Source organism: Hippopotamus amphibius, chromosome 8 (assembly GCF_030028045.1).
Source record: "Hippopotamus amphibius kiboko isolate mHipAmp2 chromosome 8, mHipAmp2.hap2, whole genome shotgun sequence".
NCBI lineage: Eukaryota > Metazoa > Chordata > Mammalia > Artiodactyla > Hippopotamidae > Hippopotamus > Hippopotamus amphibius.
In genome coordinates this window covers 12,230,996-12,256,639 of record NC_080193.1, presented here as the reverse complement: position 1 = coordinate 12,256,639, position 25,644 = coordinate 12,230,996, and the positions used below count along the sequence as shown (strand labels likewise).

The 25,644-nt window shown below is 55.9% G+C and overlaps 2 protein-coding genes across 2 annotated transcripts; one reads left to right on the top strand and one right to left on the bottom strand.

Moving 5' to 3' along the window:
• Window positions 1–14: 14 nt before the first annotated feature.
• DDX54 (DEAD-box helicase 54) lies at window positions 15–18,359 on the bottom strand. The gene is made up of 20 exons (XM_057745811.1): window positions 18,186–18,359; window positions 15,796–15,925; window positions 13,942–14,012; window positions 13,156–13,344; window positions 12,987–13,036; window positions 11,836–11,877; window positions 11,614–11,709; window positions 10,831–10,952; window positions 10,662–10,723; window positions 10,451–10,582; window positions 9,112–9,322; window positions 6,830–6,964; window positions 6,186–6,416; window positions 5,978–6,051; window positions 5,178–5,381; window positions 3,950–4,092; window positions 3,749–3,862; window positions 3,026–3,130; window positions 2,646–2,758; window positions 15–637 (listed from the first exon to the last, which is right to left on the bottom strand). The coding sequence occupies exons 1-20, from the start codon at window positions 18,357–18,359 to the stop codon at window positions 405–407; spliced, it is 2,631 nt and encodes an 876-aa protein (XP_057601794.1). The 3' UTR covers window positions 15–404.
• A 9-nt stretch (window positions 18,360–18,368) lies between these two features.
• On the top strand, window positions 18,369–23,440 carry RITA1 (RBPJ interacting and tubulin associated 1). Its single transcript, XM_057745813.1, has 4 exons — window positions 18,369–18,782; window positions 18,957–19,098; window positions 19,538–19,894; window positions 22,373–23,440. The coding sequence occupies exons 3-4, from the start codon at window positions 19,593–19,595 to the stop codon at window positions 22,878–22,880; spliced, it is 810 nt and encodes a 269-aa protein (XP_057601796.1). The 5' UTR covers window positions 18,369–18,782; window positions 18,957–19,098; window positions 19,538–19,592; the 3' UTR covers window positions 22,881–23,440.
• Window positions 23,441–25,644: the final 2,204 nt, after the last annotated feature.

The following is a 25,644-nucleotide window of genomic DNA, read 5'->3' as shown; positions in this document are numbered from 1 at the left end:
GTGCTCCTGGTCCACTGGAGGTGCTCAATAAAGGTTTATTACATTAAAAATACATCACTAGGTCTCGGGCACTGAGGGTTCACACCCATGTGGCCACCACCTCTGAATCCAGAACACATGGAAGCAGCAGCAGCTGAGTGGCCAACTCAGGCTGTGGCCTGCCTGGCCTTGCCGGCAAACTCCTATGAACCCTTCAACACCCTGTTCAAATGTGCCCCGTCTTAGGCAGAGGCAGCTGCTGCCCCTCTGTGGTTGTATAGCAACCATTCCTTTGCACGGACCATGGCTCCTGCAGGGAGCTCTCCCAGGGCCCAGCTCAGGGCCAGACACACAGTGGTACATGGGGAACGTTGCTCACGTCCACGCTTGGACCAAGTGAGGAACCGCGGGCTGCATCACCTTCCTTACATCTTTTTCCTCATCTTGCCCTTCTTGGAGTGGGCCCCCCGGCCAAAGGCGCCCTGCTGCAGCTCCTGGGCGCGGCGTCGGTTGCGGGCAGAGAGCTGCTTGAGGCCCCCACGCTGCAGGAAGCGCAGCTTCTGGGCGCGGCGCCGCTGCTTCAAGATCTGCTGCTTGGTCTTGAGCTCTGAGCGCACGCGGCCTGCGGGGGCGCTGGGAGTGCGGGGCTGGGATGCACCTGCCAGGACAGAGATTCAGAGAGCTCAGCCTTTGGGTCGACTCCCAATGTCTTCTCCTCCCAGAAGCCTCCAGGCTACTCCCCGTCCTCGCTCTCATTCTGTGTTCACTGCTGTGGCCCCAACCTCTGGCAGATGGTAACTGCTGAGTAAAGCTTAAGTATTCTACTGTAACCCGCAACAGCAGGGACCCTCTAGCGCAAACTGCCGGGGATCAAATCCCAGCTGTGACCTCTTGGACTTTGGGCAAGTGACTTTACGTCTCTGTGCCTCAGCTTCCCCTCCTGTGAGTCAGGAATGATAGTACCTGCCTCATACGTTCTCATGGGAAGTGATGTGTGCATGACGTGTGCGGTGGTCAAAACAAGGCCTCGTCCACAGGAAGGCCTCCCGAGTGTAGCTATTACAATCATAAGTCTTTCAACAGAGGCTTTTCAGCGCCTCCTCCATGCCAGGCACCAGGGATGCAGACAGACTCCAATCCCTGAGGCTAGGTGCTGCATGCTCTAGGCTACAGCTCAACCTTCCTTTGGCAGGAGAGAAATCAGAGGAGGCCAGAGAGGAGAAGGGACTTGTCCAAGGTCCCCCAGCGAAGCGGCGGCAGCAGCAGCAGCAGTCAGTGGCCCTGCGGCCCAGCCTGCTCACCCAGGTCTCTGGGAGGGCCCTTTACCCCCGGCCCCCGGCTGCCCACTAAGCCCCACGCCCCTTCCTCTTCTGTCTCCCTCTCCCCACCCAGCTCCTCCCCACCCACGGCAGTGACCTTTGCAGGGCTTCCACACAGATGATCACTAAGGCGGCCCCAGAGGTCCCCACGGAGGCCAGGGCTCCTGACGGGGGCCCATCACCCCAGTGAAGACAAAACACAGGGGGACAACAGCTACTTTTTCCCGAAGCACACAGGCCGGCCTCACCACCCTGTGCCCAGCAAGCCTACAATGTCAGTCCGCTCCACTCCAGATAAAACGGGAGCTGAGAGTGAGGGGTGAGGCGGCCCAGGGGAGGCGGGGATATGTCCACAGAGACACGTCCACAGAGACACAAAGAGAGCAGGAGAGACAGAGACTCGGAGATGTGTGTGTGTGTGCAGAGAGAAAGGAACAGCAACAATGAGAGAGACAGACGGAGAAGGATACACAAAGATGGAGAGATAGGGAGAGAGACAGACAGAGAGAGGAATAGGGACACAGAGTCAGAGACACAAAAAGAAACAGAGACCTGGAGAGAAAGAGACCTACAGAATGACAGAGCGTCAGAGAAAATCCAAGACAGACACATGGAGAAACAGAAGAGGTAGCCACCGTCAGAGAATAAATGCCGACAGGGACAGAGGGAATGTGCAGAGAGCAGGAGAGGCCCTGGGTGAGGCGGAGAGGAGGGGCCCCAGGAGCCACGACAGACAGTGTCCCCAGTCTGAAGGACACAGACTCGGATGCTAAAGTGGCAGTGAGCAGCCCTGCAGGCTCAGAAGAGACAAGCAGGACTGGGGCCCAGCGGAGAGAGGCCCAGAATAGGTTCAAGCTCCCTGTTCCCCCGGGAGGTTGCCAGGAGGAAGCAGCAGGCAGTCGGGAGACCCAGGGCCAGTCTCTGCGACTTGTTTCCTGGCCTGAAAGATGGCCAGTCTGTCTTGTCGCCACCAGGTCATGTGTGGCAAGGATCTAGCACAGAGCCCAGCCCCACACAGCAAGGGGGAGCCCCTCTCTGACAGCAAGCTCGGCCCCAGAGGCAGGGGTGCAGCGGGACTGGGCCCAGGCTCCAGTCTTCTCCCTCCACGGTCAGGAGCATCTCCACTCCCGAGGCGCCCCTCTGCCCTGAGGTCCTGGCCCGCAGGGCAGCCGGCCCAAGCCGAGGTCATTGAGCACAAGCTCCTGCAGCAGAGCCGAGTTCAAATCCCACCTTAGCCTGTCACCCGCTGAGGGACCCAGGCCAGATCAAGAAGACCAAGTTCCCAAGGTGACCAAATGTACTACTTGCCAACCTCCGTTTTAAGGACGATGCTACCCCGGCTCTCACCTTGCTCTCGGCCGTGCTTCCCACCTCTCCGCTCTGGGCCACGCCGGTGAAACGTCCCTTCTTCTTCTGAGTCACGGTCATCGATTTTCTGTTTCTGTTTCCACTTTTGGTAACTGGGAGGCTGCGTTAAGGAGGCTGCGCGCAGCACTGAGATGCCCTTGATACCCTTGGGCTGGGAGCGGGGGCCCCCCCCCCAAGATACAGGCCTTACCTATAGGGGGGTCCACTCAACCCGACCCCTCTCTAGCCCCCACCTATAGGAGCTGGGGTGGTTGAGCTGCTAGACCACGCCCCTCCCTGACCCCGCCCCGACACCCACAGTAGACCCGGAGGTAGAAGGCGCTTGGCCCCGCCCACTCTGGCCCCGCCCCCCTGGATACAGGTCTCGCTTGTAGGAGCTGCTGATGTAGCGGCCACTCTCCGTCTTGATCTTTTTCTTGTCCTCCTGTCCCGACTGTCCCACAAAGCGCTTCTTCTTGCGGTCCCTGCGGGAGAAGGAGTTGGGAGGTGTGCTGTGGAGGGAGGTGGCCCGCGTCCCCCTGCTCCTCTCATCGGGTTGTTGGAGGATGCGAGGAATGTGGCGTGCCCACAGCTGGCACGCAGCAGGTGCCCCACAGAGGCCCGTTCCCTGCCCGTCCTCACCATTCCCTGGCAGCCCAGGTCTCAAAAGGCAGTGTGGGGGTCAGGGGATTAGCTCCAACCTGGGGGTCTGGGTCAGGGGCCCCCTGGGGGGTTCCCAACCCCCACTTGGCCACCTCCTGGCTCTGTGACCCTGGGCTGAGTCACATCACTTCTCCAGAACTGGAGTCCAAATGGGCAAACTGGGTCATGAGCCCCTGTCTGGAAAGACTAGCCCCCCAAAAGGACAGAGGAGGTCAAGATCCCTGTCCTGCATGACCACAAGGGGGCAGCACGGGGTTTGCGTGTGTGTGGGGGCGGGGTACAATCCGTGCTGTGCAGGATCAAATGAGGGGCGGGGGTGTCAGAATTCCTGCTCTAGGGGTCAAAAGGGACTCAGGACCGTCAGAGGGTCACATGCCTGTGGTGAGGACCAAGTGGCAGACAGGTGGGCATGGAAGGGGCGTGCCCACGGGCTCACTCACCACTTGAGCTGCTGCCGGCCCCGGGTCAGGCTCTGGGCTTCGTCCCCCATCAGGTCCAGGACAGCACCAGCCAGCTGCTGCTCGAAGGCGCCGCCATCCCCACCGACGCTCAGGCTGCAGAGGGAGGGTGCGGAGATACCACGGGGTTGCGGGGGTGGCCGACAGGCCCACCTGCCCCCACCGGGACCAGCGGCCACTCACCCCCGCTCGCTGTCGAAGTCCTTGGGCCGGTAGGGGATGCAGAACGCCTGGTCCCGCTGCCGGGCCTCCTCCCTCCGCCTCTTGGCTCCTCGGTCAGGTCCCGGCTGCTGCCGCTTCCGACCCACAACCTCTGTGAAAACGTCCTGGTGGACCGAGGCCCAGCGTCACCGGCAGCCACCAGGGAGTGGCATGGCCTCCCCACCCACCAGTCCAGCTGGGGTTGAGGGCCAGGCGCTCCCGGGACTTTGAAAGCCTGGTGTCACCACGTAGACCCCCTGTCTCCTTACGGGCACACAGCACAACCCCTGCCTCCAGCGCCAGCAGAAGCAGGATGGGGGGTGGGGGTGGGGGAGGGAAGGGGCCGATCAGGCTGAGACCCACCGCGTTCCCGTCCCAGCTTGGTCCCCCAGGTCATGTGACCAAGGCAAGGCCCTGTCCCTGCTCTCTATGAAGTGGACCAGTCCAGGGGTTTTCAAGTGTATTTTTTGTCTACTGAACCCTCTGTCCAAATCAAACATAAGACGAGCAGGCCCATGGCCCTGGCCACCAGGTGAACAGGACACTCTGGCCCCCCAGCCCTGCCTCTGGCCATGAAGGCCCAGTGCGCGACCCTGCGAGTCACGGCCCCGCTACTGCCAACAGTCCTGGCTCTGCCCCTGCCCACGTGCCCGGACCCCAGGCTGAGACAAGGCAATAATGATGATGATGACACGGCCACCTGGGCCTGTGGGAATGCTCCACGTGCTGTCCTGAATCTGCCCAGCAAACCCAGGACCGGGTACCGCAGTCACGTGGCTGCAGTGCCCTAGTCTACAACGTTCTGAAACCGAACTTTGCTGAGATTCACTTGGTGGCAAAAGCCGACCTGAGCCAACAAGAGGCTTTGTCTAGCCCCTCGGTGTGGGGACTGACACGCCTCACTATGGAAACGCTGATGTATCTGACAGCGATGACACCTCAGAGCCTGCCGAGGGTGTTATGTCATACCCAGTGGACCCGCCGTAAAGATTCTGAATCCTGACACACATCTGGCCCGCAGCGTTTCAGGCAAGGGATGGTGGATGAGACCACGACCCTATTCCGCAGATGCGGAGGCTGAGACTGGGTCACTGATCCCCGCCAGTGACTGCTCAAAGCCCTGAGGTCAGCGTCAAGGGCTGCTAGGACTTGACCCACCCCTTCTCCAATCCCAGGCCAGACTCCACGGTCCCCAGGGCGAGATCTGCACCTCCACGCTCTCTCCTGCTGCCGCCTCCTTCTCAGGCTGCTCCTCCTGTGGTGCCAGGAGGCTCAGGGGTGGGCCGGCCGGGCCCTCCTGCCGCCCCTGCCGCCCCTGCTGGAAGCTGGTGATGGCTTTGCAGTCCTTCTGCCGCTTGGCACGCATCACCTGGCTGCTTAGGTCCCGGCTGGAGGCGTTGATCTCAAAGATGGTCTGCGGAGGGGACACCCAAGGCCTTCATCCACTGGTGGCTTCCTCCCCAGCTCCCCCCTCCCCAGGTTGGTGTGCTCTCTCCAGCATTCCTCCCAGTTCCTTTCCACTCGTTATCTGCTTTTCACAATTACAGCGGGAGGCCCAGAGAAGGCGAGTAACCTGCCCAAGGTCACACAGCTGGGACAAGCCAGATCTGGGATCTCAACCCAGGTTCACTGGCTCCAAAACCAGTGCTCTTCACCATGACCGGCTCCAGCTCCTCTTTCCTGATGCCAGCTGGCAGGCCTCTCCTGCCTTTGTGCACACACCTCCCGTAGGCACAAGATGCGGCACCCGACGGGAGTCAGGGGGAGATGAGAGGCTATCCAAAGCCAGCTCCTCAGGCCTCTAACAGGCCTAGGGCATGTCACTGCCCGCTGTGAGCCTCAGTCTACCCACTGGCACGTCAGGGGGAGGAAACCTGCTGTGGACCAGCAGGGATGGTTCCAGAACAAGGGGTGGCTGCAGAGACGCGGACGTGGCTGGAGCCGGGGGTTGAGAAAATCCCTGCTCAGGTCCTGCAGGGGGTCAGGAGCTCAACCAGAACCCGGACTCACCGCCCGGGAGCGGTAGTTCCTGATGCTGTCCACCAGCCGCAGCTGCTGCAGCTCCTCCTCCTGGAAGCGCGAGCCTGGATGGAGGGAGGGAGGGGGGGAGATGGGGAGGGAGATGGGGAGGGAGGGAGGGAGATGGGGAGGGAGGCGTGAGGCCGGGGTGGGTTCTGCGGGGGCCGCCCCCCACGCCGCACCCAGCCCAGGAACTCACTGAAGAGGGGGTGCAGGCCCAGGCCCGAGAGGTCCAGCTCCTTGGCCCTCTTGATGGACTCGGGCGAGGGCGCCGGCCGTGAGCGCACGTACTGCTGCTGGGCGTTGCCGGCCACGCGGCCCAGGCCCCGCAGCTCCAGCGATGCCTCCAGGCTTGTCCGCAGGCCGCAGTCCTCATCGTCCACCACACCCTGCGGCACCCGGCCCAGCACGCCGTCCCCACAGCCCGCGCCTACGGCCCACCAGAAACCCGGTCACAGGCCTTCCGGCCCGCCTGCCCACGGCCCCACCTCCCCTCCCCAGCCCCACCCTGGGCCCTGAATCATAAAATAAGCCCGAGAGAAACCAGCACTTATTGAGAGCGCCTGCTGTGTTTGTAAGTACAGTTTCACGGAAAACGGCCCCCTCTACTCATCTCCCTGTTGTCTGTGGCTGATTTTACACAAGGGCCCGGGTGAGGAGCGGCTGTGGATCACGTGACCTGCAGAGCCCAAGATGTTTACTACCTGGCTCTTCCCTGACTTTAAAATGCAGGGATCTTCCCCTGGGGTCAAGTCCCCAAGCCAGGTCCGCTTCCACCGCCCCCCTCCCCTCCGCACCACGGACTCCAGGGGAGACCCCAGCCCCGCCCCCGCCTCCACTCACCGGAGGGCTCCTCGTGGGGACGGGCGAGGGTCACGGCACGGCCGAGGAACAGGTGCAGGTCCAGCAGGTAGGGCACCTCGTCCGGGGCCACCAAGGAGTAGGCTGTGCCGCTTCGGCCGGCGCGGGCCACGCGGCCTGCAGGGGGCGGTGGTCAGGTGGGAGCAGAGGCAAAGGACCCCACAGTCCAGCACGAGTCCCATCTCCTCGACCCTAAGGGTGTGAGCCAGGCCATGGCCCTGCCTCGCTGAGCGGTGTCCCACCTACGAGAGGGGGCAGGGCAGTGACAGTCACCGGGCTACCTGCCCAAGAGCGCGTGAGCCCACACGGTGCTCTGGGAGGCTAGCAGAAACGGCGGCAAGACACTGCTCATTACCAGTATCAGAAATCTCCAGCATCCCTACTTTGGGGGGTTTTTATCCAGAGAAGTAACCTAGGGTGCACCTACTCCAGCTCTGCCTGGAACAGCCCCAAACCGGAAACCACTTAAAGACTTAAGGACAGAGGGTTAGTTAATTGACTGATGGCCACATGGTGGGAATCACACAGCTGAGGAAAGGGGTTGCAAGCTGTGGCCAGTGGCCACATCCAGCCCCCCGCCCCAGCCTGTTTGTGTAAATAAAGTTTCATTGGCACATGGCTACACGCCTTCATTTACATATTGTCTGTGGCTGCCTTCACACTACCAGGGCCGAGATCTGTAAGAGACTAAATGGCTCCAAAGCCTAAAATATTTACCATCTGGCCCTCCACAGAGACAATTTGCCAACCCCTGCCATAGAATGATGTTTAAATGGTAAATGAAAAACGTACAGGCGTGATGTACACACAGGCAAGAAGAAGATTATAGGAAAGGACGTCCAGTGTGATTCTAATTCTGTGTTAAGTAAATCCGTGGACAACATTACACTTTGGCTTGTTTCTGCACCTTGCAGAAACCAAGTGTCACCACATTTGGAAGATTCGTTTGTGGTGGTCTGATTCACACGGCTGGTCACGCGGCACGTGAGAAACTCCCTTTGGGGGTTCTGAGGACGCCTCAAGGGGCGTGAAGGGCCAGCCCTCCCAAAGCAACAGGATCGAGGGAACAGCATGCTGCCACCAACAGGAACATGAGCCCCCCAGACCTGCAGCTGGAGATCCAGACGGAGGCCTCCCTTGCACCCCGGAGGTCCGGCATGGGCAGCCCACCACGGGCAGCCAGGATATACTCATGCGACGGTGTTCAACCACATGTAGAATGATTCAAAGGAACCTGCCCACCAGAGGCTTCTCTCACACGCCCTTATTTAACTTCCCTGTATTTGGAAGCGTAACACTCGTGTTTGCGAGTTAAAAGAAGACAGAGAAAGTAGACTGGGGGTTCCCAGGGGCTGGGAGGGGGGAAGGGGGAATTAGTTTAACAGGTACAGGGATTCAGTTTGTTAAGATGAAAATGTTCTGGAGATGGAAAGTGGGTGACGGCGGCACAATAATGTGAATGTACTCAATGCCACTGAACTTACACCTGAAAGTGGTTAAAGGGGCAAGTGCGTGTTATGTAGATTCCACCACAATTTAAAAAAAGAATGCCAGTCGCCCCACTTTGCTACCTGCATCCCATCTAGCCAGTTCTTAACCTCCCTGCCTCCGTTTCGTCATCTGTAAAATTGAGCTGATGCTGGTGGTACCCACTGCACAGGATTGTTGTGAAGATGGAAAGAGCAAGGAGAACACTTGGACCAGGGCCTGCCAGGAGCGCTGGGTGAGCACCTGTGGCCGTCACATCACCCAGGAGGGGAGGGTGATCTCCTGCCTTCTAGGTGCTTTGCTCCATTTTCAAATTTTCCTACTATATGCAGGCCTTACGTTTATTACCAAAAAATAAAATGGTGTGAGTTGGCCTGGGTGGGCTGAGGGGGAGGTGGGGCCCGACGTGCTGACCGGACCAAGCAGGGAGTCAGGAGACCCTGTCTGCAGTTCATGGAGAGGGAGGCAGGGGGTCTGGGTGCTGTTTAAAGGTTGAAAAGTCCGCAGGTGAGGAGCTAGGAGGACAGGGTTTTAGGGAGAGGACTAGGAGAGGAAGCGGTCACATCATCAAGTCGTCCAATGGGAAAGAGAAGCACGGGACTGAGGAACCCAGAAAGCGGGAGAGTCGCCTCCTTAGAGCCTGGGCCGCACCCCCACAGAATCCGATGTATTCGTCCCCTCCCTGGGCCTGCAGCGGCTGGGGTCGGGTCCTGCACCCTCCGCCGCCTCCGGAACTCAGCGTCCCTCCTGGTGCCCAGTCCAGGCAGCCTCCTTACCCACGCGGTGCAGGAAGAGCTTGCCCTTGGCGGGGAAGCTGTAGTTGATGACGTTGTCCAGCAGCGGGATGTCCAGGCCCCGGGCTGCCAGGTCAGTCACGACGAGGGCCGAGCACTTGCCGTGTGTGAACTTGGCCAGGTTGATCTTGCGGGCTGTCTGGTCCAGGGCGCTGTAGATGTGGGCACAGCTCACCCGCTGGGTAGCCAGCAGCTGCTCAGAGTGAAAACCAGAGGGAGGGAAAGAGGTGAGGAGGAGGCGGGCAGGGGAGAAGAGAGGAGGCTGGGCCATGGCAGCGGGCGCCAGGACGTGGCTGCAGGACCACGGGCCCTGGCGTCGGGCACCCGCGGTTCCAACCGCAGCTCAGCTGGGTGACCCTGGTTTGGTATCTTCATCAGTATAAATGGGGCTCGTATCACCTCTCGCCTTTGCAGGGTTGTTTGTCACAAAAAGGTATGTGCAGAGGTCTCCTTCAGGGAGGCTGCAAGTGCCAGCCCGAGACACGTCTTACCCCAACGCTGTCACTAACAGGCTTTGTGACCTTGCCTGAGGTCCCTAACCTCTCTGTGCCTTCACGTTCCTTGTGTAGAACGGGGAGAAGAACAGCTCCCTCTCTGTCGCTTTGTTATGAGGATTAAATGAGCTAATACGCATACAGTGCTGAGAACAGGGCCTGGAAGATAGGAAGCACCGTGAAAGTGTTAACTGCTCTTTAAAAACTACTATTTGGTTTTGTTCACCTGTGATCCAGCGGCTACATGGAGGAAGCACCGTCAAGTGCGTGTCAGCTAAGTGAAAGCCAGTGAACTGTGACCTCAGATAACACACCCCAGGTGTGGCTGACCCGAGGTGGCCACACTGACTCGGGAGGGGCCCTTGCAGCCCTGGCGGTTCGGTCACAGGTATACATGTGTGGAAAAGCTCATTAAGCTCCTCATGTCAGATGAGGGCCCTTTACACATCTTACAGCGTGCAGGCGACTCCTCAATTTAAAAAAGTGAAACACGTGGGACACTAATAAAAATCTACAGGAAAATGATGGACGGCTGGGATACACTTCAAAATACCCTGGATGGAGCAGGGAATATGCGATGAATCAAGGCTGGGTGTGAGTTGATAACTGAGTACCTGAGCGTTCAGTATGGTATTTTCTGAATCTGGTCTATGTCTTTAGTTTTTTATAATAAAAACCTGAAAGAATAAAAAAAAAAAGTATGGAGCTCGGGCCAGGCCCAAGCCCCGCTCCGGTGCTGCTCTCTGGTGGCCGAACACGGAACTGCAGCTCCGAGCTGGCGCGGGAGTCGGTCCAGGACCGGGGCGGGTGGGAACATGCCGGCTCACCTCACTGAGATACTCCGCGTGGTGCTTGGTGGCCACAAACACCACCGTCTGGTCCTGGGGCCGCACCACGTTGCGCAGCAGGTGGAGCAGCACGGCGGCCTTGGCGTCCTCCCGCACGAGGAAGAAGGAGGTCTGCAGGGAGAGGGGTCCCTCGGGTTGGCTGGCGCGGTGCTGGCCACGGGCGGGGGAAGGGGCGAGGGTGGAGCCTCACCTTCAGCTGCTCGTTGAGTTTGGAGTCCACGTCCAGCCGGATGAGCACGGGCTCCGTGAGGCCTGCGGTGGGCAACGGAGGAGGATGGGCGGGGAGTGGCTGAGGGACGAGCCCCGCCAGGCGCCGATGCGCGTCCCGGCCCCCAGCCCCGCTGCTGCGGCTCCCTCACCAGCCCGGGCGAACTCCACCAGTAGCCTGGGCAGCGTGGCAGAGAACAGGACCGTCTGGCGGCCCCCAGGCAGGCGGCTGATGATTTCCTGCAGCTGCTCTGCGAACCCCATTTCAAAGAGCCTGGGAGGGCAGAGGGCAGCAAAGCGTGAGGAGAGGGGCTTCCGTCCCAGTGAATTCCAAACCTGTCATCCTTGCCCCCATCACACATCCTGCCCCGTGGACAGGTGTTTCCTTCACGCGGCTCCTTTTTTCTGTTTGACAACCTCATCCTAAGCAACAATGACCTTGAAATCTTAGGTCTGGTCTCAGTTATGTTTCTTACAAATTCAAACAAATGACAGTAGCTCTCACTCTGGGCCAGGCACAGTTCTGAGTACTTTATAAATATCAACCCCTTTGGTCCTCATGGCACCCCTGTGAGGTGCATGCTATTTTATCCCCTTTGTAGTTGAGGCCACCGAGGCCCACAGACCCTCAGGGATTTGCGCAAGTTCACAGAGCTGGGATTAGATCCCACCTCTGTGTGGCTTCCAGTCTGTGCTCTCAACCTCATGCTACTTTTTAATCTCTTTGAAATCATGTGTTTGTTGTTTTACTCTCCTTTTCAATGTTCCTGAAAGTAATACAAAATAAAAACTGTTGGCCCAGGGAGCCCCATCAGCTCTGGCGCTGCCTGTGGTCTGTGGCCCACATTTGGGGAAATGCTGCTTCAGTCTCAGCTGCATAGGTCTCTCCTGGCCAACCCTGACACAGGTGCCTGGGGGTGCAGCTGCAGGCTTACCTGTCGGCCTCATCGAATACCACGTACTCCACGCTCTGCAGCTTCAGGTTCATCTCCACAGCCACGTGCACCAAGCGCCCAGGGGTAGCAATAATTCTGGAAGTGGTTGTGCAGGCCAGATCACCCAGGGCCAAGGCCATCCCCACAGCACTCCTCTCACTCCCCAGCCCCTGGCCATCTGGGAAGGGACTCCAGAGCACTGTCCCCCATCCACAAACTCACATGTCAGGATTTTCATGCAGGGCCGCAAACTGGTCTTCCATCCTAGGAAGAAGGGGAGGTGTCAGCTTGATAGAACAGGTCTGTTTTGTCTCTCTCCCTTCCCATCACCAGATGCCCAGGTGAGTCCCACACCTTGACCCCAGGCATGGAATTGGGGAAAAGCTACTGCGGAGATACTTGGCAAAATTACTGCCCTTACCAGAGATAATAGTTCATACGTACAAAAGGATTGATACAACAAAGTTCTCCAAAGAGATGGACTCAGCAGCAGAACTCATCTCACTCACTCTGCTCAGATTGCAACAAAACTGCCTTTGACCCACAGCGTCACCAAGCAACTTACCGTGGAACGGCCAGCTCCTCCTAGAATCAGGTTTCCTGACTCTCCATGCCCTGATTCTCAAACCATTTGAGCACACATCCCTAACTTCAGTTCTCCTCTGAAACAACCCTGGGACACCTGCAGGAGCCAGAACTCTGGGCCAGGTCTAGCTCAGGGAGGTATTTCTGACAATCACAGCAATAGAGATAATAAATGATAATGTAGGCAAAAGAGCACTGAAAAGCGAAACGCTCTCTCAGAATCAAGAGCAACTGAGGACAGTGACATTGTGAGAGAAGAATAAGGAAGGGGCTGACCTCTGAAGGAGAAACTGTGGGATGGGGCGGGCAGGAGGACAGGGATTCGAATCTTAGTTCTACAGCCAGACCACTGCGTGGCTCTCTGGGCCCAACACTTCCTCAGCTGGCTCATCTGTAAAACTGGTGTGATGCCTGCTACCTCAGAAGGATGGTGCAAGTACATCAGGAAAAATAGAGCATTTTGCAGATTTGAGTGATTACAGACATCCCTTGATTTGTGTGCATTCCGCTTTAAACAGCCCCAAATTGAGCATATTAAAACACACACAACTAAGCGACCCATCTGGGTGACCGCGTGCACTGCCAGCTCTCTTAGGGGCATCAGAACCTGCGTCTGAGTTGTGTGGGAAGTTGCTTTCGGTGTTTTACTGTATGTTTCCCCTTGTTGGTGTTTCAAGAAAGTGCAGGGAAATTGCTGTTACTAATGAGCAGTGTTGGCTCAGTCCATGCGATGGGAAGGCTGCTTGCTTTGGGGGGACCGCTGCACGGGGCACTCAGGGGGCTCTTACTTGTCCCCACCCAGGATCAGGGCAGTCTTGAGGCCAGTGAACTTGCCCAGCTGCGGAGAGAGAGAGAGAGAGATTTGAGAACCAGTGCTGGGAGCTGACTCGGCCCACTTGGGCCTCACGGACGGGTCGCAGCTCAGCCCAGCCATCCCGTCCCTACACCCGGACACACCTCCTTGGTGAACTTCATGGTCTGCAGGGCCAGCTCTCGGGTGGGTGAGAGGATGAGGGCGCGGGCCCCGGTCTGGGCGCTGTGGGTCTTGAGCCGCTCGAACATGGGGATGAGGAAGCAGGCCGTCTTGCCACTGCCCGTCCGGGCCATGGCCACCACGTCCTTGCCATCCAGGATCATCGGGATGGTCTGCAGGGGAATGAGCAGGGGAGGGGAGGGGTCACTTCTACACCCAAGCACGTGATCCAGAGCTTCAAGTCTGCGGGCAGTGGGTGAACCAGGGCATCTCAGCAAAAGGGCTGGGGCTGGTCTCCCAGCCCTGATCCCACTCTTGCAGAAGCCTGTTTGCACACATCTGTGGATGAGCAGCCAATTACCCCCAACTCCTCCCACTGCTGGAACATCCTTCTTCAGGTTAAGCCGGACTCTACCTCCCCCTCTAGTCCTCTTCCTCAGGACCCCAGAGAAACATCATCTCCCTCTCAGCTAAATGTCTAAGGACGACAATCAGGAGACCCAGGTGACGACGGGGGGCCTGCGAGCTGCCCAGGCAGGGGCTCAGCAGTGGGCAGCTTAAGTGGCAAAGAGGACCGGGGTCGAGCCTCTGCTCTGTTGGACCCAACTTTCTCCACTTGTGAAATGGGTAAGCTCGTGGGGTATTGGCCAGAGTGAGAGGGGAAGACAGATGTGACAGCTGGGACAAGGGGTGGATGTCAAGAGGCCAGGCAGGAGGGCCAGGTTGGCCATTCCCTCCTCCCAACCCGCGTCAGCCTCCCTGCCCCGTACCTTCCTCTGGATGGGTGTCGGCACCTTGTAGCCCTTCTTCATGATGCCTTTGAAGACTGGGTAGCTCAAGCCTGGGAAAGACATGGGAACAGCCGGGGGGCTAGGGGAGCCCCTATGACACACGACAGAAAACTGCAGAGGACGGATGACTGTTTCATCAACAAATAAATAGCAAGAGAAACAGAAAAGCGACAGAGCCAAAGCTGATGGGTGAACTGAGACTCAGGAGACAAATCTACTGACTGTGGAGTACGCATTGCATTTGGATTCTGATTTGAATGCTCTTAATGCCGAGACACAATGGGGGTCTGAACACTGACGGGCCTTGGACAATACTGAGGAACTGTTTGTTTTAGGCGTCGGAGGGTCCTGCATCTCTTGGAGGCGGGTGGGACATATTTAGGGACAGGAGCAGAGGATGCCCGGGACTTGCTTCGGAATCCTCCGGGATGACGGCCACGAGTGGGTGGGGTGCGGATAAAGCAAGACCAGTGGTTAAAACTGCTGAAGCCAGTGCTGGGTATGTGAAGACTCATTGTTTTCTAATTTTTATATGTTTGAAATTTTTCCTAATTCAAAGAAAAGGCTGTCTGGAATTCCCTGGCAGTCCTGTGGTTAGGACTCCATGCTTCCACTGGGGCGTGGGTGTGATCCAAGGTCGGGGAACTAAGATCCTGCATGCTGTGCAGTGTGGCCAAAAGATAAAAAAAAGTTCACTTGAAATAAATAAATAAATAAATAAATAAATGGGTGTTAAGTGACAAGGGCCCGTGATGCGTGCAGGCACGGGTGTTGACAGCTGAAGCACGTGGTACTGCGAGGGGGAGGAGGTGGCCTTTGGAGCCTCCGTGGGACCTGGGCTTGTGGAAGTGGGAGGACAGTGGGAGGCCGGGAGACAGGAAAGCACCATGGTTTTAGCTGCTTTTTGGTCAATTCTTCATCAGAGATTCAGAAAGGCCAAAAACAGCCACGCGGAGATGTTCTGGCTTTTTCCTTTGATTTTTGATGAGTTTTAGCACATTTTATTTTTTTTTTTTTTTTTTTTTTTTTTTTTTTTTTTTGGGCACACGGGCTTAGTTGCTCCGTGGCATGTGGGATCTTCCTGGAGCAGGGATCGAACCCGTGTCCTCTGCATTGGCAGGCGGATTCTTAACCACTGCGCCACCTAGGAAGCCCTAGCACATTTTAAATATGTTAATTGGCGGTCTAGGTTCCTTTTGTGAGCTATTTTCTTTGCCCAGCTCTCTATCAGGGTGTCTGTCTCTTCCTGATGTGTAAAAGCTCTTTATATATTCGGGTTATTAGCCCTTTGTCCCGTAGTTGCAAATATATTCCCAGTACAGCGCTTATATAACTTAGTCTACAGTGTTTTTTGGCATACACACGTCTAATAGGAAAAAAGTCAAATGAAACGGTGCTCTGGTCACACTTGGAAAGCCTTCTTTTCCTTTCAGATTATAAAAATATTCATCTTGACGTTTGCATCTTTGCTCCAGATGCTACTGATGTGTGAAGAGCCAAGAGCGAGTCCAGCTTTCCTTCCAGCTGGCCAGGTGTCCCAACACCACCCAGCTACCTCATCTCTTCCCCTGGGCTCTGAACTGCCACCCGGTCACGCGGCTCAGTCCCCGGACGTCTCTGCCTGACCCTGCACCAGCATCGCCCCGAGTGCTGCGCTAACTGTTCTCATTGTGTGGGCCCCCACGAGAAGCCCGTGAGTGGCTTGGAGACGACCTGCTGCCCCGTTCACCCAAACCGACCACAGGGCTGGGTCCAGAGCAGAGCACGGAGGCCACGATGACCACCCCCCCCCCCCCCGCCCCGGCCAAGTCCCCGGATGCCTGGCTCACCCACCCATGGACTGGAAGCCTCCCGACTTTTTCTTCTTCTTGTTCTGGGCTCGCACCATCTCCCGCGTGTCCGGCTCCACGTCCGAGGTGCATTCCGAGGTGGGGAAGGTGGGTAGGGGTCTGCCGGGTCCCAGCTGGGAGGGAGCAACAGAGGGGCAGCATCACTCCAGGCACGGTCAGACCACTGGGGGCGGCTGTCCTGTTGCCAGCCTCCCCCCCACCACCACCTTGCTCCATTCAAGGTGATGACGCTCCTAGCAGATCACGTGACTTCCCTGCTAAAGGGCTCTCCTTTGACTGGACCGGTTCAGGGCAGAGGGTCAGAGAGTGGGCTATGCAGATAAGACTGCCTGCATTTCAGTCCCAACTCTGTCACTTCTAGCTGTGAGACCTCGAGCAAGGGATTTCATCTCCCAGAGCCTGTGTTCCCACATCGGGAAAATGGGGATGACAAGTGATTATAGGGTGATGTGAAGACTGAATGGGTGCGTGTAAAATTTAGAATGGTGCCCAGGTGGTGGTATCACCATCACTGTCATCCTGGCCTGTGATTCAAAGCCCTCACAGCTTTAGGAAGTCAATCAAAACATCTACTATGTGTGAGGTACTAGACTTTTCCAATCTGCACTGTCCCCCTCTCCCCAGTCCCCTTTCTGATCCATCACCCCTCCCCAGCTCTGGTCTCTCTCGTTCCTGGCCTCCTCTCTGCCACCCACTTGTTCTAGCACAGCTAAAATGAACCCAGACATCTCCTCTGGGGAGCCTTCTCCGACTCCAGCGCTGTCCCCTTCCTCTCAGAAATAACATTTATAAAAGCGCTGATTCATAATAATGGCTAAAGCTTACCTGGCACTTACTATAAGCCAGGTGCTGTCCTGAGCAGTCATGTCAATTAACCCACTTAACCCTCACAACGACCCTGTGAGGTAGGTACTGTTACTTAGTGCCTTTTACAGAGAAGGAAACTGAAGCACAGAGAGGTGAAGTGACCTGCCAAAGTCACACAGCCAGCAAGAGATTTGAACTGTGGCTTCGGAATCTATATTCTTTCCTATGTGACACTCTATGGTCCACCACAACCCTCTAGGTCAGAGCTGCCCCTGTCTTGTACAGTCTGTGAGCTAAGAATGGTTTTTAAATTTTAAAAGATTGTAAAAAGTCAAACAGAGAAGACTGACCTTATATGGCCCTGCAAAGCCTAAAATATTTACCATGTGGTCCTTTACAGGGAAAGTTTGCCAACCCCCATTCTAGACACATGATAACAAAGTGCCTGCAACACCCTGGTGCCCCAGCAATGTTTACTGAAAAGCAGAATGTATGAACAACTGTGATTTCATCTGTTCCACAGTTTCTGAGGCACACATAATCAATTGCTTTCTCTGCATGTGGAAGCAGAGGCACAGAGAGGTTAAGCGTGTCCCGCAGCTGGTACAAGGTAGCGTTGAACTTGAACATAAGGCTGTGCCTTGGTCCATACTTATAGAACACCTACTGTGTGAGGCTCGGTTAGGGTGGAATAAGGTCCCCATCTGGTCCCTGCCTCGGAGGAATGTTGACCTCTCTCTTCATATAAACGCCCACTCATTCATCTACTTACCCAGGGTCTTCTCTGTGCCAGGCACCCGCTAAGCACGAGGCTGAGAAATAACGGGCTACAGCTCTTTTGCCCCCTTGGGACTCACATCACCTCCCACCCCCACCCCCTCCATTTGCATACAGCTGGCACTCACTAGTGGAAATAGCACAGGGCCTTGGAACCACACAGTCCGGGATTTGAATCCTGGCTGTCCCACTCACAAGCTGTGAGGTCTTGGTCAAGTTCCTTCGCCCCTCCACGCTTCTGTTTCCTCCTCTGGGAGATGAGGATGACCGCTTAGCTCACAGGGTTGGTGTGGGGATTAAATGATAGAGCTTGTAATAAAACTCTTAGCACGGAGCCTGGCACATAGTAAGCCATCAACAACGCAAGTTCAACTTATGGTTTCCCAGAGGTTTGGGGGGCGTCACTGTCTCAAGCCAAGAGGAGCAGCCTTCTAATTCATCCTCCCAAGACTCTCCCAAACTCTCAAAGTCTGATCTTTGGCACCCGCACTTTTCATTGGACGAATGGGAACCAGGATCCGCCCCCTGGCCAGGAAGTAGCCAATGAGAAGCGCGAGGCCAAGAGCCGGCCAGGAAGGCCCGCAGGCCCCAGCCTCCCCAGCGCAGAGGCTCGGAACATCTGGGCCCTGGGCGTGTCGGACCCCGGAACACGTGCTCAGGCCGCAGGTCCTGCCTCGACCCCCGCCCCCCGACCAGCCGACCTCTCCGCACCCTCAGCCGGCCCCACTCCCCAGCTGGGGGAAACTGCGGCCGCGGGGCGCTGCGCGGAGCCGGGACTCGGGCTCCTACCTTCTGGGCCCGGGCGTCATCTTCTGCCTGGATCTCAAACTCGCCGTCCTCCGAGTCGCTGCTGCGGGACTGGGAGGCCGCGCCCCGGCGCTTCCGGAGCCCCTTCTTTTTCTTCCACTGGGCCATGGCAGCTCTGGACCGCGGCGCGGCCGCCGGGCGCGTGCCGGCAGCCATGCGGGCCCCGGCGCAGGGAAAGGGAGGGGGCGGAGCCTGTAGGGACGTACCAACGGCGCGGCCGGGCCGGGGGGGAGGCGCTCCTCTGCTAGGCCCGGGCCCAACAGGGCGCCTGACACCCCCGGGAGCGCATGGTTCCGGCCGCCCCGCCCCGCCCTGCGGCTCGAGGGTTGCTGTTTGATGCGCGCGCGGAGCACACGTCGCTAGGGCCCGGCTACCCTGGTTGAGTCAGTCCGCGCGGTGCCCCGAGCCGGGGCCGGGGGCGGCCTGAGTTGCCGGGGGTCGCGGGGCTCCTGGGATTCTGAGCTGCGGATTTCGGATGTAAGGCGCGCCGCGGTGCCCAAGCGCCCCCGCAGAGCAGTCCAGGCCCGGGGGAGGGAGCGCTGAGGGTTGCGGCCGACGTCAGCGGGTCAAGATGCTCAGGTAGGAAAATAACCTCAGAAGGCGGGCACCGCGGATATCAGCCGGGACATTGACTTGGGGATCGGTGAATGTGGGGCATCTGGGGGGCTCGGTGTGATTCCCCCAGTAGTAAAATGGTGACGTGCGTAAGCTCTAGATTCCTATCAGGTTCAAATTTTATTTCCACTCTTTTAGCTTTATAGGTGTGACTTACCCTTGTGACTTCATCTTTTGAAGCCTCAGTTTTGTCATCTGTAGAATGGACATAATGGAAGCTACCTCACAGGACTGTTGAGAGGATTAAATGAGACAATGCTTGTAGAGCTCTTTGCAGGAGGTAGGCATGGGATCGATGCTGGTTATTATTCCTGCCCCACAGATATGTACAGGATATAGGAGCCTGCCCTGTTTCCCCCTCCCTACCCCCCAACCACCACGACCACCATAGTTTGTTTTCTGGGTGGTGCCAAGATAGGCACAGGCCCAATCTCTTCTTCACCCCCCGCCCAAGTATTCTATAAATATTTATTGAGTACACACTGTATGCTAGGAATGCACATTTACTCATTAAATACTTGCCAGTAGCACCCCTCTCCCCATCATTACAACAACTCAAAAAAGTCAAGTTTCCGAAACGTCCCCTGGGATTGGCAGCGCCCCTTTGAGGAGGACTGGTTGAGGGAGGAATGTGACCTTTTTGCCCTGGGGATGGGGACTTAAGAGATTGCCAGTCTTTGCTGATGACACATCGTTGCCACCGTGACCACTTTTCTTAGGGAGCCCTGGAGGCAGGGCCTGGCAGGCAGAGTACACCTGCTGTCACCCAGGACCATGGGGAGCATGAAGACCCCAGTGGAGCTGGCCATCAGTGGGATGCAGACCCTCCACGTTCAGCACCACTGCCGGGGCGGCAGCCGGGTCAAGGTTAGGCCATCATACGTGGATGAGACTTTGTTTGGCAGCCCTGCAGGCACTCGGCCCACACCACCAGACTTTGACCCACCCTGGATGAAGAAGGCCAACAGAACCAGAGGATTGGGTACAGGGGTGTCACAGGCCAACGGGAGCTGTGAGACTACCTCCCCCAGAGAAAAGACCCCAACCCTCACCCCAAGGAAGAAGAACAAATACAGGTAATAGGATGGAGAGATGCCCTACTGTTCACATGCTGTGTGACCTCGGGCAAGCACTTTGACCTCTCTGAGCCACAGTTTCCTCACATTGGAAGGTGGGACCTAGTGGATCTGAGAAGATTAAATGGGATGAGGCATGTACAGTGCTTGGCACAGTAGCCTGACACTTAGGAAGCTTTCAGTAAATGGTAGTGATAATGGTTGTGATGGTGGAATACCCATTCCAAAATGTCTTCTACTGGGCTTCTGAGGCCCAGAGGGGTCGGATGATTTGCCCAAGATCACACAGCAATTTGCATAAGATTATTAGTGTAGTTGATCCTTGAAGTGACATAGATGTGGTGATGCCGAATTTTAGCAAGTCATTTTGAAAATGGTTCTTGCTGCATTTTCACCCATGAGTTAAAAAAACAGAATCTAATGCCAGTGGTTATATTGTAAGTTAAAATTAGATTATTTGGATTATTTCCATTAATATCCACCTGGAGGGAGGCCACAGGGCTCTGTCTTATTTATTGTTGTCAGCGTCTTGAACAAAGATGTGGAAGACCAGTTTATTAGTCAGGGTTGTTTACCATAGGGTGAAGGGCTTAAACAACAAACGTTAATTTTTTCACTGTCCTGGAGGCTTGAAGTCCACGGTCAAGATGCCAGCAGGGTTGGTTTCTCCTGAAGCCCATCCTTGGTTGCAGATGGCCACTATTCACTGGGTCCTCCCATGGAGGAGCGTGTACACTCCTGGTGCCTCTTTTTCTTCTTATAAGGACACAAATCCTGTGGGATTAGGGCCTCACCTTTATGGCCTCATTTAACCTTAATTACCTCTTTAAAATTCAACGTGAATTTTGGGAGGTTGCAGTTCAGGCCATAATAACTAGGCAATCATATTTAGAATCCATTCTGAGTTGAGGCACATACATTAGCTGAGAATGGGAATAGCGCCTATTTCAGGAGATAGAATTCAGTAAAGATAAAAGCAAGACCCCATTATTATCACGTCCTCCTGACAATTCCCACGGACCACGAGGCAGGCTCAGGTTGACATTAGCAGCACTGATACCTACATTATGGCTGAAAACGCTGATGTCAGCATAGGCTGCATTAACAGAAGTATGGTGTCCATAAACAAGGGAGGTAACAGTCAACCCATGCTTTCCTGGAGGATGGAATTCTATGCTGGATGCTGACAAGAAGAGGGTGTCAAGTTAGAAGGTACATAAGAGGTAGAGATGCTATTTAGCAGAAACTTTGGTACCAGCAGACATAGGTATCAACCAGGAATGGTTTTGGAACAGTTAAGTCAAGTGGCAAAAGGTTGACTTTTCAGAGACTTGGCAGTTTAGGAATGGAAGCACTTTAGTCCTGGCTGAAAACCATGGACCCAACACTTCCTAAGTATGCCACGCATGTTTGTGGGATTAATAAAAACATAATTGCTGAATGAATCTAATTAAAGGTGACAGGCCTAAAAGGCACTTAAATCTGACTTAGTGATCAAGAGCTTGGGTCCTTGAGCAGAGGCTCGATTTGAATTTTGTCTGTACCCTCCTTACCCTCCCTTTGCCTCAGTTTTCTTGTCTATAAAATGGGATTATCATATCGCCCTTGTGTAGGTGTTGTAAGAAAGAATGAGATAACATACAAGTGACATGCTGAGTCCCGGGCCTACACATGAAAAGCCCTGAGTAAATACTCAAAAATTTTAAAAGTTGCTCTGGTGATGAGGCCAGATTACAGAAGTTCAAAGTGAGCCCCCTCTACATGTCAGGTGCTGGGCTGTGCAATTTCAGATATAATCAGAAGGGCTGCATGACTACAGAGGGTTCAGCTGACGAGGCCACTAGGAAAAGGGAAGAGTGGCAGGTTAAAAGAAAAGTGCAGGCTGTAAAGACTAAGGTTATATTAATTGGGACTCTTGGTTGCAAGTGACTGAAGACTAACCCAAACTGGCTTCAGCAGGAAAAGGGCATTTGGGACTCATAATAGGGGCTCAAAACGTTGGGATTCTGTCTCTGTTTTAGTGTAGCTTTCCCCCACATATCCGAGGTGAGATGGCCACCAGCTGTTTTGCCCTTATACCCTGCCAGTTCTTCAGGGCTCGGTGGAAGAAAAATATTTCCCTCCTAGTAGTTTCAGCAAAGGTCCTAAGGCAGACCCTCATTGGGCAGAATGGGTCACATGGTTATTCCTGAACCAGTCAGTGTGGTCAGGAGGATGGAATATGCAAATTGGCCTGCCCTGGGGTACATGTCAGGGAGTAGGGGTGGGGTGGGGGAGGATGCAGGGGGGGCTGGATACTTGGCAGGGGAAAAATAGCAGAGATGGTGGTATGTGAGGGCTGTGGCTTCCTTGCGGGTGGCAGGCTGGAAAACAGGGACTTCTGGGATCTACAGGCAACCCTCTGCTGCTGCAGGGGGTGGGGGTAGGCAGGCTTGTAGGGTTTATCTCCTCAGCTCATTGTTCCTCTTCCCTTACCAGGCTGATCGGCCACACTCCTTCTTACTGCGATGAGTCCCTCTTTGGCTCCCGACCAGAGGGCGCCAGCTGGGAGGCCCCGTGGATGGCAAAGGGGGATGCTGCAAGGCTCCATGCCCTCTTCTGGACACCCCCAGCTACCCCTAGGGGCAACCACTCACCCCGCCCCAGGGAGACGCCATTGCGAGCCGTTCACCCAGCCGGTCCCCTGAAGACAGAGCGCAGGGCGGTGGCAGACTCCCGAAGGTTGTCCGTGGGTGGGTTAGACTCTCCACGCCCTCCGAGGCGGGAGCGTTCCCATTCCCTCACCCGCCTTAACGTCCCCAGCACAGGTCACCCACCCACCAGTGCCCCCTGCACAAATGGGCCTCGAGATCCCAGGCCTTCCCCATCAGGGGTGACCTTCCGGAGCCCCCTGGTGACTCCCAGGGCTCATTCAGTCAGTGTTTCAGTGCCAGTTACCCCCCGACGAGGCGGGGCCACCCAGAAACCAAAGCCTCCTTGGAAATGAGTTTCTTGGTCCTTTCTGCAGGTTTGCCCATGGGGCCACAGCGAGGGGCCACAGTTTCAGAGGATGGTGCTGGTGGGCAGGCCTCTGGGGAGACCACCAGGCATTGGCAGAGCACTCCTGGGGGCAGAGAGAGCAAGGGTGGGCAGTGCCGCCCTTTCTTCTGACAACCTCTGGTCGCTCCCTGCTTTCCCCACCCATGTGGATTTGAGGGCTGCCCTTTGAGATCCCTGTCCCCGTCTTGTCACAGCCAAACGGAGTATCCGTGCCAACCCAGGGGTGTCCCCCGGGAGGGTCCCCCCACCTCCTCCATCACACCCACAACACTATCGCACCGCCAAGTGTGAATAAATGGTACGATCGCCCACCCAGAGGGTTCCTTCTCCCTCCCTTCAAGCCAAGCTCCTGCTCAGGATGAGTTTCCAGCTGAGTCTGGAGGCCTCAGGAATTTTCCCAGGCACAGTATGTGGACCAGCAGGGAACACAAGGATCTGGGTGGACATTTAAAATTTTAATAGTCATGTATTTATTTTCATGTGTTAAATATATCAGTAGCTCATCGACACCGTGAGTTTTGCTAATTTCTTTTTCCTTAGGATAAAGGCCAGTGTTAAGCCTGAGATTTAAATAACAAAGTTAAATACGATAGCAATCATGGCAGGGGCAGGTGGGCCTCTAATCCTCCTGCCATCAGTTTCTAGCTAATACCACTAATTGGTGGGCTAGCTCGTTCTTCCTGAGCTCAGAATATGGGCTGTAGTTGTTTTGTTTTGAAATCAGGAATACATATATGTATATCGGATATACATTTCCTACCTTAAACAAAAAACAAAAAAACCCCACTGGGCTTCCTACATGGCACAGTGGTTGAGAATCCGCCTGCCAATGCAGGGGACACGGGTTCGAGCCCTGCTCCAGGAAGGTCCCATGTGCCGCAGAGCAACTGGGCCCATGCGCCACAACTACTAAGCCTGCGCTTTAGAGCCTGTGAGCCACAACTATGGAGCCCATGTGCTGCAACTACTGAAGCCCACATGCCTGGAGCCCATGCTCCGCAACAGGAGAAGCCACAGCAGTGAGGAGCCCGCGCACCACAACGAAGAGTAGCCCCCACTCACCGCAACTGAAAAGAAAGCCCACGCACAGCAAAAAAGACCCAACACAGCCAATAAAAAATAAATTTATTAAAAGAAAATAACCCCACAAAACCATAGTGGCTAGGACTTTGCCAAGTTGAGGATCAGAAAGGTACACGTGGCACCTGCAGAGCACTCAGGATGGAGGCCTAAGCGGTCTGCTACTCCTCACCGTCCTGCGTCAGGCCCCTCAGGAAGAACAGCAAAGCCTTTGCTCTGATGGAATTGCACCCAGAATTCCAGCATCCTGGTGGATTGGGTGGAGGCCAGGCTTTGGGCCTCTCTTTGTCCCCATTTCCCCCTGATGCACCTCCAGGAAGCACCGGCATTGCAGGGACGCCGGCTGGAAGCTACATCGTTGGTTCTATACCTCGGCCTTGGGGAAGGGAAGAGCAGACACGCCTGCGGGACAGTCTGGGAGGGACCAGGGGCGCACGTGCAGATGCCTGCATGTGTCAGGTGGGCCGTGAGGGAAGCGTGCAAGCTGCACTCCTGGCACAAACAGTATTTAGGATGTTTAAATTTCCTAGAACTCTCACAAAGCATTCGTTCCCTCCCTCCTCAGTTTTACTTGAAACGTTCAGCTCTCATTTGCCTTTATTCCCTCCCGCTGTGTTTTAACAGACATTGGCCACAAACGCCTCTTTCCAAACTGCACTAAAAAAAAGGAAGCAACGGCCCAAGTACGACGATGATAAGGGGCAACTGACACTGGGGCTGTGGTGGCTGCAAGACAGTTGGGCGTGGTGGGGACTGGGGCAGCCTCTCTCTGCCACCTAAAGGGAGCGCTGCTGCTCACCTTTAGAAATGCAGGCCAGGCCTCTCTGGATGATGACATTTTTCCAGAAAAGGCATTTCTAAGCAATAGCCTCTGATTTTTTAAAGGCCAGCAGTGGGGACTTCCCTGGCGGTCTGGTGGTTAAGATGTCACCTTCCAGTGCAGGCGGTGCGGGTTTGATCCCTGGTCTCCGAGGAGCTAAGATCCCACGTGCCTTGTGGCCAGAAAAACCCAAAACATAAAACAGAAGCAACATTGTAACAAACTCAATGAAGACTTTTTTAAAATGCCAGCGGTGAATTTAAAAATATATTGTTCAACTACCTGAACACCAAATAAGGCCAAAGGGAGGTTGCTGGTTTATGACCTCAGGACCCCTGAGCTTTGACAGTGCTAAACGGGGGAGAAGTTGTGGGCAAACTGATACCCAGGGCAGTGTCTGAGGCTGAGGGGCTGAGGGCTGCCTGAGACCCTCCCCCTTCCTCCTGGAGTTCTCTGCCTGCCCCGCCCTCCCCTGTGGGCGGCTGTGACCCACACCCAGCTGCCCTGGTTGGTGACGTGTCCATCGCACTCATGGCAGCTTCTGGTCTGGGACCAAGGGGGCTGCAGCCCAGGGTCCGGCTTCCCACTGAGGGTAAACAAAGGCATGGTTACGTGCTGACACCCAGCCTGCGTGTTCCCCTCGTGGAAACAGCATCTGCAGCATGGACACACACCCAGTGGCCCTGCGTAAAGTGAAGTGTATTTATAGGCTGTGGTTTAAAATGATTTTTAATTTGGAAAAAGCGTTAAAGCCATGAATCACAGGGCTCCGCATCCCAGGGGCTTCAGGGCCAGCTCTTGAGTGAGAGGG